Genomic DNA, 14,417 nt, shown 5'->3' with positions numbered 1-14,417 from the left:
TGTTAGCTGGCTTCCTGTCGCAGCTGCCCATATTGCTATCGCAATCCTTCTTGCCCATATTGCTATCGCAATCTTTTTTCACCTCTTCACTTCAATAAAGACTGAAGATTTTTCCCTTAACCTGAGTTCCTGACTCCGGCTGATTTTAAATACGCGGTCATTACAATGGAGGATAGATAAAAGGGGCATGATGGAGGATAAAAGAAGAATTCTTTTTTTTATTAAAATTGCTGTCAATGTTCATTAAAATAAGCCCTCCCCTGAAAATAAGCCCTCTGGTGTTTTTCTGTCCAAAAAAAAAAAAAAAAAAGACAGTGTCTTATTATCGGAGAAACACGGTAGAATGGTAACCCATAAGAGCAAGGACTATTTTCTTTGTCTTTGTATACCTAGCTCCTGGCACCCAATAGACTCTCAATAAATTCTTCTCACATAAATGCCCCCTCTAATCCATACCTCTTATTTTACATACAAGAAAACCAAGACCTTGAGGGACTTGCCCGAGATTCTAAAGCTTGTGACTATCAGAGATGGGACTGCAACCTGCCTTTTCTGACTTTAGAACTTGAGCTCCTTCCCTATGATCATGATGTCATGATCGATTATCATTTCATAGGTTCAATGAAGATTTTGGTTGGGTGTTTTCTAAAGCAGAGGACAGCTTATGAAGAGCTTCAAATGCTAAACAGAAGATTTGATATTTATTGCTGGAGATAATGGGAGCCATTAGAGTTTAATGAATAAACAAATACGATAAGGGTGACATGATCAAACCATGTGCACATATACTACATATATGTATATATTTGCAAGCATATATGTCTGTACATGTGTATGTACATGTTTTCCCATGTTCCTCTGCCATGATAAAATGACAGTTTTTCAATGGGATTTTTATAGGCCAGATCCATTATTGTACTATAACTATTGGATATGCACACACACACACACACACACACACACACACGGAAAAAAAAGACTTATCTAAAGCAGAGCTTACTGCCTCCCTCCCCACTTCCCTTGTCCTAGTCCTCCTTTTTAAACTTCTCTATAACTACTGACAGTTTCACCATCCTCCCAGTCATTCACACTCCTAATACAGTTGTCATCCTTGACTCTTCATTGTCACTCCTCCCACATATCCAAGCTGTTGTTCAATCTTCATAACATCCCTCCCATGTGTTTTTTCTATTCACACAGCTACTACCTTTTCTGCCAGCTCTCTTGTACTTGCACTGTTACAGTAACCTGCTGGTAGATATCTCTGCTTTAAGTCTCTTCCTATTCCTGTCTTCTATGACGTCCTTGGTAGCTAATGCTTTCCTACCTTTGCAGTCTTCTTACACATTATTCCCCAACACAGACTCAATGCCACCCAACATGCTTTTTTGTTCATTGAACATAACACCATATTCCAACTCCCTGCCTTTTCACTGATGTCCCCTAGCTCAAATATGATCTTCTAGAGGAGCTCTTTCCTATGGCATCCTCCTCATAGCCCCAAGGCATTCCCCCTGAGATGACACTTCATTTGTGTCATATGTTTCTTATATGTGAGGTCAGGAACCATATTTCTGCCTTTATTTATATTTGCAGCACTTAGGAAAGTGTCTGTCACACAGTAAGCACATAATCAATGCTCCAAGATTTTTGATTAAAGAAAAGCTAGGATTGGTTTACTACTAGCAGGTAGTAGGATAAAGACTAGAATGTGAAACAGTATGATAGGAGACAATGATTTTGCCTTTTTCCTTGGCTTTTGTACTTGTGTGTGTGTGTGTACATGCATTGTGTGTGTGTGTGTGTGTGTGTGTGTGTGTGTGTGTGTGTGTGGTTTCCAGTGGCCAATGAGAGTCAGATGACCCAAGAAACTAAAGAGAAATACAGATGATCTTATCCTACCATACCTGCTTTTACTCCTCTTTGAGAGACTGATGATCTCATGTAGAGAAGCCAGAAAGTAGCTGAAAAGAAGCCAAATGGACATGACTGTGAGCCTCCATCTTGCTTGAGAGGCATGGGTCCTGTATACTGGTGAAGACCTTTCCTCCCCCATACCCTCAACTCATACAGACTCTCTGGTGACATTCAGGAACGGAAGAGCTGGGGGGATATTTCAGCAAAGTTGAGACAGAGCTTGTATCTAACAGTTGAGGAAAGGAACAGGAGGCCCACTAGGGTGACGTGTGATATGTCCCCTTTAAAAGAGCCCCCTCCTTAAAAAAAAACTCTTTCTGTCCCTTACTGCAGGTTATTACATTCCCCTCTTGCCTCTTGGGTCCTCAAGAGTCTTACTGGCACCCAGAAGAGTTATATTTACACATATACACACAAATAAAAATATTTTAGCTTATATTCATATTTGGAAAGAGGTATGTGTATTTATGAATGACAAGAGGGAGGCCATATGGAAGTGTGAAAAACATTTGGGAACACTGTGAAAGTTAAGTTGTTAGCATTGCAAATATCAAACTGAGAAGCAACATGATATAGAGATGTGGAGGTGGGGATAGTAGTCAGGAAAATCTAGGTCTGGATCCTGTCCTTGATTACCCATGTGACCCTAGGAAAGTCACTTAACTTGTCTGGGCCTCAGTTTCCACATCTGTAAATAAATAGTTGTACCTGATGTTCCCTAAGACCCTTTTCAGCTTAATCTATGATCATATGACCTCTAATTTTCTGAAAAGGAGAAACTAAGGACCAAACAGAAGATAATTATGGATACTTACATTGACATTGGATATGAAAGCACCAGAATTTTCCATATGTAGAAATAAATAAGCCAACATCTTAAATTAAAACTTTCCATAAAAGAGGTTTAGTTATATATCAAGTATAAAATAACATATTTGCTAATGCCAAGTTAGCAAACATAATTCTGACAATAGAGTAGTTTTCTACCAGAGAAGGGAAAAAATTGTAATAAAGTACAAATGCCAAACAGTCTTAAGTATCATGCACATAAATGTACATAAAGTGAGTTTATATCCTAAGAACTGTACTATAAAACACTCTAAATAAAGAATAATAAAATCTGGAAGGAAAGCAGTGATTGATGTTTACAAAACACTTTTTACCCTCTTTCAGTGAGTAACTCCAGTCATTATAGGTGATTTCCCCCTTGATTAAAGTGACAGTATGTAAAGAGGAAAATGGAAAGTAGTCATTAGAATAGGTATAATAAAATGGCCTATTTCAAGCAGATTTTTTTTACTTGCATTGGGGAAGTAAATAGGTATGAACTAGGAAACATTGAAAGGGGGGGGGAAGGGAAAGAAAAAAAGAAGGTTTTAGACCTGGAAATTATGGACCTACCCACAAAACAAAGACTTCAGGAGATAAGACATAAATATCTGATCTGTTTCAGTCTTACCCTTAGTAATCACAGGGTCCTTCTAGGAATTTGCCTTTGGTTAAACTGAAAAATCTCATTCCTTCTTGAAGGGCAAATGATCTTGTTTTTATTTCCTTGCTGATATTATCACCCTGTCAAGGAATAGCAGTCTACTATGGCATGTGGAGGAGGAGAAGGAAAAGTAAAAGAAGGACGAGAAGAAAGCCATATACGTGTATACAAGAGGTTACAGTCTGACCTCACTGTTCATCCTTTGTTTCACTCTATTCCCAGGAATAATGGTGTCTCCTTTACTTTTGGTTTTATCTGAATTCACTCTGGGAAAGTTTAAGATGAAAACTTTTGTATATAGGGAAGGGAAAAGAGGAACTAATAAGAAAATTAAACTTATACAGTTATTAGCTAAAACCCAATTTTTACACAGAAAAACCTAAACAGTGTTATGAATTCCTTATATAGAGCTGTTTCTACTTGGCAGGATTTTGTTCATAATCATGATAAATTCATATTATATCATATAATTCTAATATTTTGAATGATTTTAAAATGTTCCTAAGCTTGGCTAGAATTTTACCTAATTTGAAGTCAAAGGCATGCAAGCATATATATGCCTAGATAGCAATGCAAACTTGATATAACATACTTTAAAAAACCAGTCAGTGATTATATCTAAATCACCTTTATATGTAAAAGTAAATGTAAAAATACTTTTCACCTTAAAAAGCAAACAAATACTTTATAGATACAAATAACACAGATTCTCATCTAAAGATATCATTGTTCTAGTGCTAAAATGATTGGCCATATGGCCTCTAAAATTTCATGTAACAAATGCAAGGGTTTCATTTGCAAGCAATTATTTTATTAAAGCAGGTAAATTAAAAAAGAAGTTTAGAACAAGTAAGGCACAATATAAGGAGTTTCAGAAAGGAACTCCCTATCTCTTCATTTCTCAGATGAGGAAAAAGGTGCAGAGAAGTTAATTAACTTGTAATATGTCACACAGCTAAGAAGCACAAGTGAGACTAGAAACCAATTCATCTAGTACTCAAGGCAGGATTTAGCCAGAACATTATCACTGCTTTTTATTAATGTGTAAATTCATAAAGCTCATCTAAAGCTAAAGTAAATTCATAAAACTCACCAAACTTGAATAAGAAAATAATATTCAGAAAGTATAAGTAATTAATATTTTTTCTTAAAAAAAAAGTGAAACCTACTGTAATCGGGTTTTATCTTTCAAGGAATTTTTCCTTGAATCATTGCCTTCACTTAAGCTGTCTTCTTCTTCAGGTTCCAGACTACGATTGCAGCTTCGGATAATTTGAAAAATACTGTTGACAGTGGATTCCTTCTCTGGGTTGTTTAAGCCATCTTGTCCTACTCGTTGTAAAAAATTATCTTGTCCATTGTAATCAGCTACAAACTAGAAAGAAAAATATTTAGATTTGAAAGTGCAATTAAATATCGCATGACCAAGTAACCTACTTCATTTGGGCTATTGTGGCTTTATAGTTGTGGGAAAAAATAGCATTTATCTATGTTGTACTTGAAAGCAAACAAAGAGGCCACAGAGTTCTTGACCTTTTCACTTCACGATTTTAAATACTAAATTTCATTCTGATTTTCACTAAAGTGATTTCTGTCATACTGAAGAATAAACACATCACTTTGAACTAAAAAGAGAAAAATCAACTGTTACAAATTCAGAGGACATAAATAGATTATTTTATTTATGTGTCAAAACCAAAGTAGGAAGAGAAGACCAGAAGAGTACAATTTAATTAAGTCGTTAAGTTTAAATTTAAGATCCTCATGAAAAAGTCACTTGGCCTTAGTCAATTGCAGTATCAACAGAATATTTTCTTTCTGTGAGTGTGTATGAGCCTGCAATCCAAGCAGTGAAGTTTTTGTCCCGACTCTGTGGCTCTCTTTCTGTTGGAAACTTTTCCATACCAGAAGCCAGAGCTACGGCCAGTTGCCAACGTAACAGTAGGTCTTGCTTCTCTCTGCCTAAAAGAGTTATAATGTTTATCACATGAGAGAATGTGCTATGATTGTTTATTCAGAGGTTCATAGATTTACATGTGACAGGGACCTAAGAAGTAAAGCAGCTTTGTTTTACAAATGAAAAAATTAAGGCACCAAGAAATCAAATTCAGAATTCTCTCCACCAAATCATATTGCCTCCTATTTCCTATGTACTGCTCTCTTCACTTCTAACCCCCCAGCCCCAGATTCACAGTTTACAGGAAAAGAGATATGACTAGAATGGCAGAAGCTGTTTTGCTACGACTCCATCTGCAGCTCATCTAGGTGCACTAGGTACATCACATGTGCTGCTTTTGCTGTTTAGGGTGACTCAGAAGGCTCCAAGAATTCAAGGGAGAGGTCGTTTGCAAAGTGGACACAAAAGTCAGTAAGATACTATCATCCTTTGTTACCGTGAAAGTGATGGGCAGTGAGACATCTTGCATCTGCCATAAAATGTGCCAAGTTTCCTAATCTTCCTCATATATCCTTGTAAGGTCTTGAAGGTATTCTATTGCTTCCAACCTCCAGCACTTAAAATGGGACTTTCCCATCTTTCTTTCCTACTCTTTCTGACTCTTACCTCTGCCTGGAAGATGTCTAGATTCAAGTATCTCTGTGACTCCCAGGATCTGAGCACTATGAGGCTATGAATGGAAGTCTGGTTCCAATCCTTCCAAGGAGGGGGAACTAGGCAGAATAGTGGATGGAGAATGGAAGCAGGGGTCAGGAAGATCCATATTCAAATCCAGGCTCAGGCATTTCCTAACTGTGTGACTCAGGACTAATTTTCTTTTCCTTTGACCACCTCATTTTCTTTATATGTGAAATAGAGATAAATTATAGTACCTGCCTCTGAAGATTGTTGTGAGGATAAAATAATATTTGCAAAGTATTTTATAAACCTTAAAATATTATGTAAATGATAGCTACTATTATTAAAAGCATTATTGTTATTTTTATTATTAAAATGAGTTATTCCATTTTTTAGAGACTTCTTTGTTACTCTACATTCATTCTCCTCAAGGAAAAAACCAAATGATCACTTGAGTTTTAAAATCCAGAAAATAAATTAAACCATTTTCCTCCTAGAGTCTCTCTTTCTGTGTCAGTGCATACATCTTTTTTTCAGACTATAACCCTTTGTAGAACACAAGTAGGCAGCATGACTGAATAGAAAGAACACTGATACTGGTTAGAGGATGTGATTCAAATCATCCCTTTGATGTTCACCTCAGAATTATACTGGCTGTGTGTCCTTAGGCAAGGCAAATAATTTCTGTGGCCTCAATGCCTTCATCTGTAAAATAAAGGGGCTGGAGTAGATAGAGGATCTCTAAAATTCCTTCCAAATCTAGATATATGATCCTATAAGGTCCCTGAATACCAAAAAGCAATATTATTTTGGTCATTCAGATTAATTGCCTATGATAGTTCTTGGAGGTATTTGGGAGATATAAGCAATATCAAGAATCTTAACACAATAGTAACAAAGTATTCCCTTTAATTAATGCTAATTTAAAAAAAAACACACAAAAAAGGAGGCAGACTAGACTGTAGCCATCTTTCAGTACAATATGGTTTTCAAAGGATTTACCTCTAAAGTTTCATCTTGTGAATTATATCGTGGGCAAAGTTTCATAAATCCAGATGTTCCATCTAGAATTTCACAGAGCTCTTTTAAAAAGACACCACAGAAAGGAACCACTTTACAGCCAGGGATATTCAGAGCCCGGTTTACCACTTTCTTATATTCAGAGGAAGATTCATGTTGGGCCATTGCATCCTTCAGGCTTCTCATGGTTTCAATGTCAGACTGGTCCATAAACTGCCACATCTTTAAAACTTTCCTTGATCTATTAGAAACAGACATAATTTTGTGGTTGATGGGGAAATAAAACATAAACAATTTATAGTTCTACATGGACTCTCACTTTCTGAAAAAACACTGTTAGCTGCCTTCTTCATGTTCTTCCAAAACTTAGTGGCCTAAAAAAGCAACCATAGTTCTTTGGGAACCACAGAGTCCAAAAGATCAGGTGTAGATTCTAGTGCCGATTTAATTTTGAGAAGTATGTGATAAAATACCTTCAAACAAGAAAGAACTACAGTCATAATAATTCCTTTACTCTAAGGTCCCTTCTATCTTGAAATCTATGAATGATGCATGTGTTTTTAATAGCTTTATCATATGTAGGTAAATATCAGAGGTTAAATATTTATGCTACTTTATGCCACAACTATATACATAACCATCCATCTATGCATTTTACTGAAAGTGCAAGTGGCCATTTGTTCTTGTTCATAATAATCTGATACTATTAAGTAGATAAGCAGTTATAGTATTTTCCAATATCATTCCTTCCAGTTCTAAAACCAATTTGATTTCAGGTGACTGTCAGGGACATGGGTTTAAGCTGAAGTGGGCCTAGGGAAAGAGTCCAAAAGGATAAATCTGTAAAGATAATTCTGAGATTATCCTTTGTCTCAAGGGACAAATGAAATCCACCTATTTTGGTAATTTAATTTAAAAGCTGCAAATTCACTCTAGGTTGGGCCCAAGATCCTGCACTAAACCAAATACAGAGTTTTCCACACAACTAAGACTATTCTTTTGCCTTTGCCTTTGATTATACTAGTGGCCCCTAGAATTTTTTTAGTCATGAAATAAGGCCTCCATCAAAGTCAAAAAATTATTATAAAAATTATGGCAATACCTAATTCCCTAAAGTGATGACATTTACATTAGAGATTTATTTTTGCTGGAGTCTTATTTTGTATAATAGTCTATGTTTAAAGGTCAATGCCTAAAGAGACAAACAGGAAAGTTCACTGAAGATAGAAGGTCAGAATGGGTTATTGCTGAAACAGACAAAATCTGCAGGATAGAGAAGTAAATGAAGCATTCATTATTGCTGGGTTAAAGACCTTTGAAGGTCTTTTTCATAATGCAGAGTTAAAAATGAAAAGGAAATAAAAAGTGCTTTGTGTAAAGGAAGGGATTTGTAATAATCCTCAAAGGGATGTTATGGATGAACATTATACTATTTAAATCAACTATGATAGACTTGGCTCTTCTCAGCAATGTGGTGATCCAAGACAATTTGAATAGACTTAGGATAGAAAATGCATATCCAGAAAGAGAAGGATAGAGCCTGAATGTGGATTGAAGCATAATATTTTTACCTTTTTTTTGTAATTTGCTTTTTCATTCTCATAGTTTTTTCCCCCTTTGGGTCAGATTTTTCTTGGACAACTTAACAAAGGATTGTACATGTTTAACCTATATCAGACTGTATGCTGTCTTGGGGAGAGGAGAGGTAAAGGAAGGAAAGAAAAAAAATCAGAACACAATTTAACAAAATTTAATGTTGAAAATGATCTTTGCATATTTTTGGAAAAATAACATACTATTGGGAAAAAATTTTAATATCTAATCCAAGTAGAAAAAGAATTTTTAAAAAATAATTATAACTTTTTTTTTGACACATCCCATGCTTGGGTAATTTTTTTTACAACATTAACCCTTGCATTCACTTTTGTTCCGACTTTTCCCCTCCCTCCCTTTACCCCCTCCCCCAGATGGCAAGCAGTCCTATACATGTTAAATATGTCACAGTATATCCTAGATACAATATATGTTTGCAGAACTGAAAAGTTCTCTTGTTGCACAGGAAGAATTGGATTCAGAAGGTAAAAATAACCCGGGAAGAAAAACCAAAATGCAAACACTTTATTTACATTCATTTCCCAGTGTTCTTTCTTTGGGTGTAGCTGCTTCTGTCCATCATTGATCAATTGAAACAGAGTTAGATCTTCTCTTTATCAAAGAAATCCACTTCCATCAGAATACATCCTCATACAGTATCGTTGTTGAGGTATATAATGATCTCTTGGTTCTGCTCATTTCACGTTGCATCTGTTCATATAAGTCTCTCCAAGCCTCTCTGTATTCATCCTGCTGGTCATTTCTTACAGAACAATAATATTCCATAACATTCATATACCACAGTTCACCCAACCATTCTCCAATTGATGGGCATCCATTCATTTTCCAGTTTCTAGCTACTACAAACAGGGCTGCCACAAACATTTTGGCACATACAGGTCCCTTTCCCTTCTTTAGTATCTCTTTGGGGTATAAGCCCAATAGTAGCACTGCTGGATCAAAAGGTATGGACAGTTTGATAACTTTTTGGGCAAGAATTTTGTTTTTAATATAAACAGATAAGATATTTGTTTTCAATAGAATTTGGACAGGTCTGGAGTGAAATCACTTGTGGCCTATAGTTGAGGATTTGGATTTCTTTGTTAATAGTGTAGAGTGATTTATAAAGAACATCTCATTTGATTAAAGTCACAAAGAAGCAGAGAAAATCTTTTATTTATTAAAAACTAAAGAAATATGAATGGAAATTAATATCATTTCAAGAACACTAAAGAGATAGATTGCCTTACTGGAAAGATCAGAGCTGAGATATGAGAGATATTTACCATAATTTCCATATACATATTTTATGACCAAACGGTAAAAATTAAGAAAATAAGAAATCCAATAAGCATTTGGACACTGAAATATGTTTAGAAATAAACAATTTAATAAAAAAAATTAGGGGAGTTGTGACTTCTTAGTGAGAAAAAAGCAGCAAAGTATCTATCTTCAAGGGAAGAAGAACTTTAAAAGAGGGCAAATTAAATAGTAGGGAATCAGAATAGCTGCTGCTGTTAGAACTAGGACTATCAGAAGCAGACTGCTGAGAAAGCTTTAGTTGAATGGTCTCTGATTGACATGAGAGAAGCGACGTCATTGGCTAACAATAGGTATTGCCCTTCATCACCAACTAGAATTGGAGAAAGGTGAAGTTTTTCATAAGGGTGTTTTTTCTGTTACCACTTCTTGCTTGAAAAGGAAGGGAAGAGGCTTCACAACTACTGGGATATACTGGTGAGTGTTCTGAGCCTGAACTGTATTGATATGAGCTATAATTTGAGTTAATAGCAAAAGATTTGGGAGAGTTCGAAACTGGCTAGTCTAGTCTAAAAATCCAGAGATAGTAGTTTGATGAGCTTGGGATTTGCATGGCTTAAAAAGAACTGATATTCACATTAAGAGCTAACATTTTCTAAATGTTCATTTAAGGGTGATGGTTAACTAAAGGAACTTATGGAGGTTTTGCTCAAGCAGTTGACAGGGAAATAATTTCATGTGGTACAGATGTTCCTGAATGAACTAGTAACAATGAAATCTGCAGTTTAGACTTCTGGATTATTCTAAGCACATGGATTTTTCTCACCCATGTATTTCCAATCCAGTTTCTCATAAGTATGTGCCCACTCTTGCCACAGCTATTGAGTGAGTCAGTAGGAGACTGTGATCTAGGTTTATATTTATTTATCATTTTTATTACTTATGTATTTACTTTAACATATGAATATGCACAATACTATTTCTTTTTTTATTACTAAGTAAATGGCGATGTTTAAGATATAAATGTATCATTATTGTGAGTGGCTGATTGTATAGATAGAAAACATATAGGATGGAAGCTCAAGAGCAAATAATAAGCAGGATAAGTATATTTATGTAGGGCTTACCCCTACAACCACCAAGGAGTGGTGATCACTTCTTGGAATTCAGACTTGCTAATTTGTGAAAAGGCTGGAGAATCATGGCAAACACGGAGATAAATGAGGTATCTCATGAGCCTAGCTGAAAGATGTGAGGAAGACTTAAAACCCCATTGGATAGGGCTTCAGTGTAATATGCTGTCTGGTGTGACACTGTTAGAAGTAGATAAGCCTTATCCCAGTGGGACAGGAACTTTATCTGAGACAGAGACTAATTAAATAGTAACCTATAAAAGTTAGTAAAGACAGTGATGAGAACAATAGATCATACACTGTACGAAGAGCTTGATAATACTTGTTGAACTGTAGAAATGAAAGGGGAAAAGTTGGCTAGACAGAATAATAAAGAATTTCTAAATTGGAAGAAGCCTTGGGAATTAACTAGTTTATCTCTTCATCCAATGTTGAAAGGCCTTTTATAATATCCCTGACAGATGGTCATCCATTTTTTCCTTAAAGACTTTAATAATAAATAACTCACTCCCTTACAAGGTAGAATTGTTCAAATGTTGCAAAGGTTTTTTTTTTTTTTTTTTAATATTGAGCTGAAATCTTTCTAAATGTCCTTATGGGGAAAGTTCTATCCCTTTTAGAAAATGTCTGATTTCTCTTATACATGACAGCCTTCCAAATATTTGGAGAAATGTTTTGTCTTAATTTTCTTTTGTCCAGGCTAAACATCTCCAGTTCCTGAAATAATATTTTCCATACCCCTCACTATCCAGGTCAAAATAATTTAATCTGAAATTTTGAGATTCATGGCACCAAAGGACCAAGACTTACAAAAATAGTAAGTCCAGAAACAGCAAAGTAAATTCTAACTTTCAAGTAAGCAATGGAACACAGATATAGAGTAAAAATCTATGATGTAGGAGACTCCAATTAAAACCTCAAATAACTAATATGAGACTGAGCTCTGTATTGTCCCTGAGGAATAAGGAAAACTGGTCAACAAAATCCACTGTATATTCTAATTTCTAAATCATGACATGCTACAAGCTTATGTAAAGTGAATAATAAGACAATTTAGTGATGTTTAGTGACATGATTTGAAAGATACAAAATTATATGGAATTATATCAGAATTATGTAAATGTCTACAGTAATTGTTTTAATATTAATTTCATTTACCAATGAGCATACCTGAGGCCAGCCAAGAATTCCATAACAGCATTGTAGTTGCCCATATTCCAGCAGCATTTTGCAATGTGTACTAAATATGAGAAGACTTCCCGTTTTTCTTCCATGGTACCTGCTGTGAGTATCAGCCACGTCACCCAAGAACTCACCTTATAAAAAATGAGATAGAAAAAGCTGAAGTCATATCTTAAATAATATTTAAACATAAATGTTTATACTAAGAACATTCATTTAAATATTTTCAAAAAGGCAGCATATTGTGTATAGTAAGAACACTAGGTTCTAGTCCTGGCTCTGCCCCTTATTAATTGTATGTTCTTAGTCACATTACCTAAGCTTTCTGTGCTTTTGTTTACTTACTTTACCTTTGAAATTAGGGTATTGGACCACTGGACTAAGGAACTCTGAAAGTCTTTTTCCTTATAAGTCAAATTAAGTCACAAATATAATGTTGATGTCAGTATATTTAAGTTCTTCATTATAAAAGCTGTATTATGCTCTTCAATATACACACTCAGTTATTTGTACTTTGAAATTTTCTAGCTCTCTCCTTAATTTATTATACAAAAGTCACTCACAAAAATATTCAATAAAAATCCTTCTCTGACCAATCTCAAGTTTGGATATTATCTCCTATGACAATGTGGTCCTTCTTTTTCAGTGAGTAGAAACTATCTGTAATCACTATCTTTGAAGTATTGTTTTTCAATTCTTTAACATTTTTATTTAAAGTTTGGAGTCCCAAATTCTATCCCTCTCTCCCCAACCTCCCTCTCTGAGACAGTAAGAGTACAATAAGAGTAAACATATACAATTATTTAAAACATTTTCATATTAGTAATTTTGCATAAAAAGACTAGAATAAAGGAAAAATAGTGGAAAATTGCATGCTTCAGTTTGTATACAAACCATCAGTTTTTTCTCTAGATGAGGATACTATGTTTCATAATTAATCCTTTGGGATTATCTTGGATCACTGTATTACTGAGAATAGCTAAACTGTTCATGGTCTTTCACTGAATAATATTGCTGTTACTGTTTACAACATCCTCCTTGTTCTGTTTACTTTACTGAACATCAATTCATGTAAATCTTTCCAGATTTTTCTGAAGTTATCCTGCATGTTATTTCTTATAATACAATACTACTCCATTACAACTGTATACCACAGCTTGCTTAGCCCATTCCCTAACTGACAGTCGACCCTCTGATTTCCCATTCTTAGCCAACGCAAAAAAGAGGTACCATAAATTTTTTGTATAAATAGGTCCTTTTCCCTATTTTGGATGTCTTTGGGATAGTCATCTAGCAGTGGTATTGCTGGATCAAAGGATATGCATAGTTTTATAGTTTTTTGGGCAAAGCTCCAAATTTCTTTCTGTAGAATGGCAGAATTTTGGTTATGTGAAATATTTGGGTGACTGGTGAAGACTAGTAGATGATAAATCACTAAGGAAATGAGAAAGGAGCAGAGATTATAACTAGTGCCAGGAAATACTTGGTTATTTATTCTATTTCAATTTTGTATTTCATCTCAGCTCTGCCAATGGGTTGAAATCATGCTAACAGCTTTTTTTCTAGTGGCAAAGAATTGGAAACTGAATGGATGATCATCAATTGGGGAATGGCTGAATTAGTTATGGTATATGAATATAATGGAATATTATTGTTTTATAAGAAATGATGAATAAGCTGCTTTCAGAAAAGCCTGGAAAGACTTACATGAACAAATGTTGAGTGAAATGAGCAGAACCAGAAGAACATTGTAGCAAGATAATGGGATGATCAAATGTGATGGACTTGGCTCTTCTCAGTAAGGTGGTAATCCAAGACAATTCCACCAGGATGGAAAATGCCATCTGCATCCAAAGAGGGAACTATGGAAACTGAATGTGGGTCAAAGCACAGTATTTTCACCTTTTTTGTCTGTTTACCTTTTCTTTCTCATTTTTTTTTCTCTTTTGGTCTGATTTTTCTTATACAACATATAAAATATATACATATTTTAAAAAGGATTGCATATGTTTAACCTATATTGGATTGCTTGCTGTTTAGGGAGAGAGAAGAAAAAATATGGAACACAAAATCTTCAAAAATGAATGATGAAAACCATTTCAACTAATTCCCTAGACTTCAATAGCCTTCTAATAAATCCATTTGTTGCTTTTGGACTAAATAAGCATATGTTTAGTAATGTCACTTCTGCTCAAAACTCAAGTAAACTTATAACTCCTTAATACAAAATTTAAGATATGATTTG

The 14,417-nt window shown here is 34.9% G+C and overlaps 1 protein-coding gene across 2 annotated transcripts in view; it reads right to left on the bottom strand.

Moving 5' to 3' along the window:
* The window catches only part of PLCE1 (phospholipase C epsilon 1), a 307,874-nt gene that overhangs the window by 123,010 nt on the left and 170,447 nt on the right, over window positions 1-14,417 (bottom strand). For both annotated transcript variants that reach the window (XM_051981681.1, XM_051981682.1), the window contains exons 4-6: window positions 12,161-12,306; window positions 6,987-7,245; window positions 4,579-4,784 (exon numbers count right to left, since the gene is read on the bottom strand). In XM_051981681.1, coding sequence (XP_051837641.1) covers window positions 4,579-4,784; window positions 6,987-7,245; window positions 12,161-12,306 — 611 coding nt within the window. The remainder of the gene's footprint in view (window positions 1-4,578; window positions 4,785-6,986; window positions 7,246-12,160; window positions 12,307-14,417) is intronic.

This window comes from Antechinus flavipes, chromosome 2 (genome assembly GCF_016432865.1).
Source record: "Antechinus flavipes isolate AdamAnt ecotype Samford, QLD, Australia chromosome 2, AdamAnt_v2, whole genome shotgun sequence".
NCBI lineage: Eukaryota > Metazoa > Chordata > Mammalia > Dasyuromorphia > Dasyuridae > Antechinus > Antechinus flavipes.
Note: the sequence above shows the minus strand (reverse complement) of the source record. Positions and strands in the feature narration are given on the sequence as shown.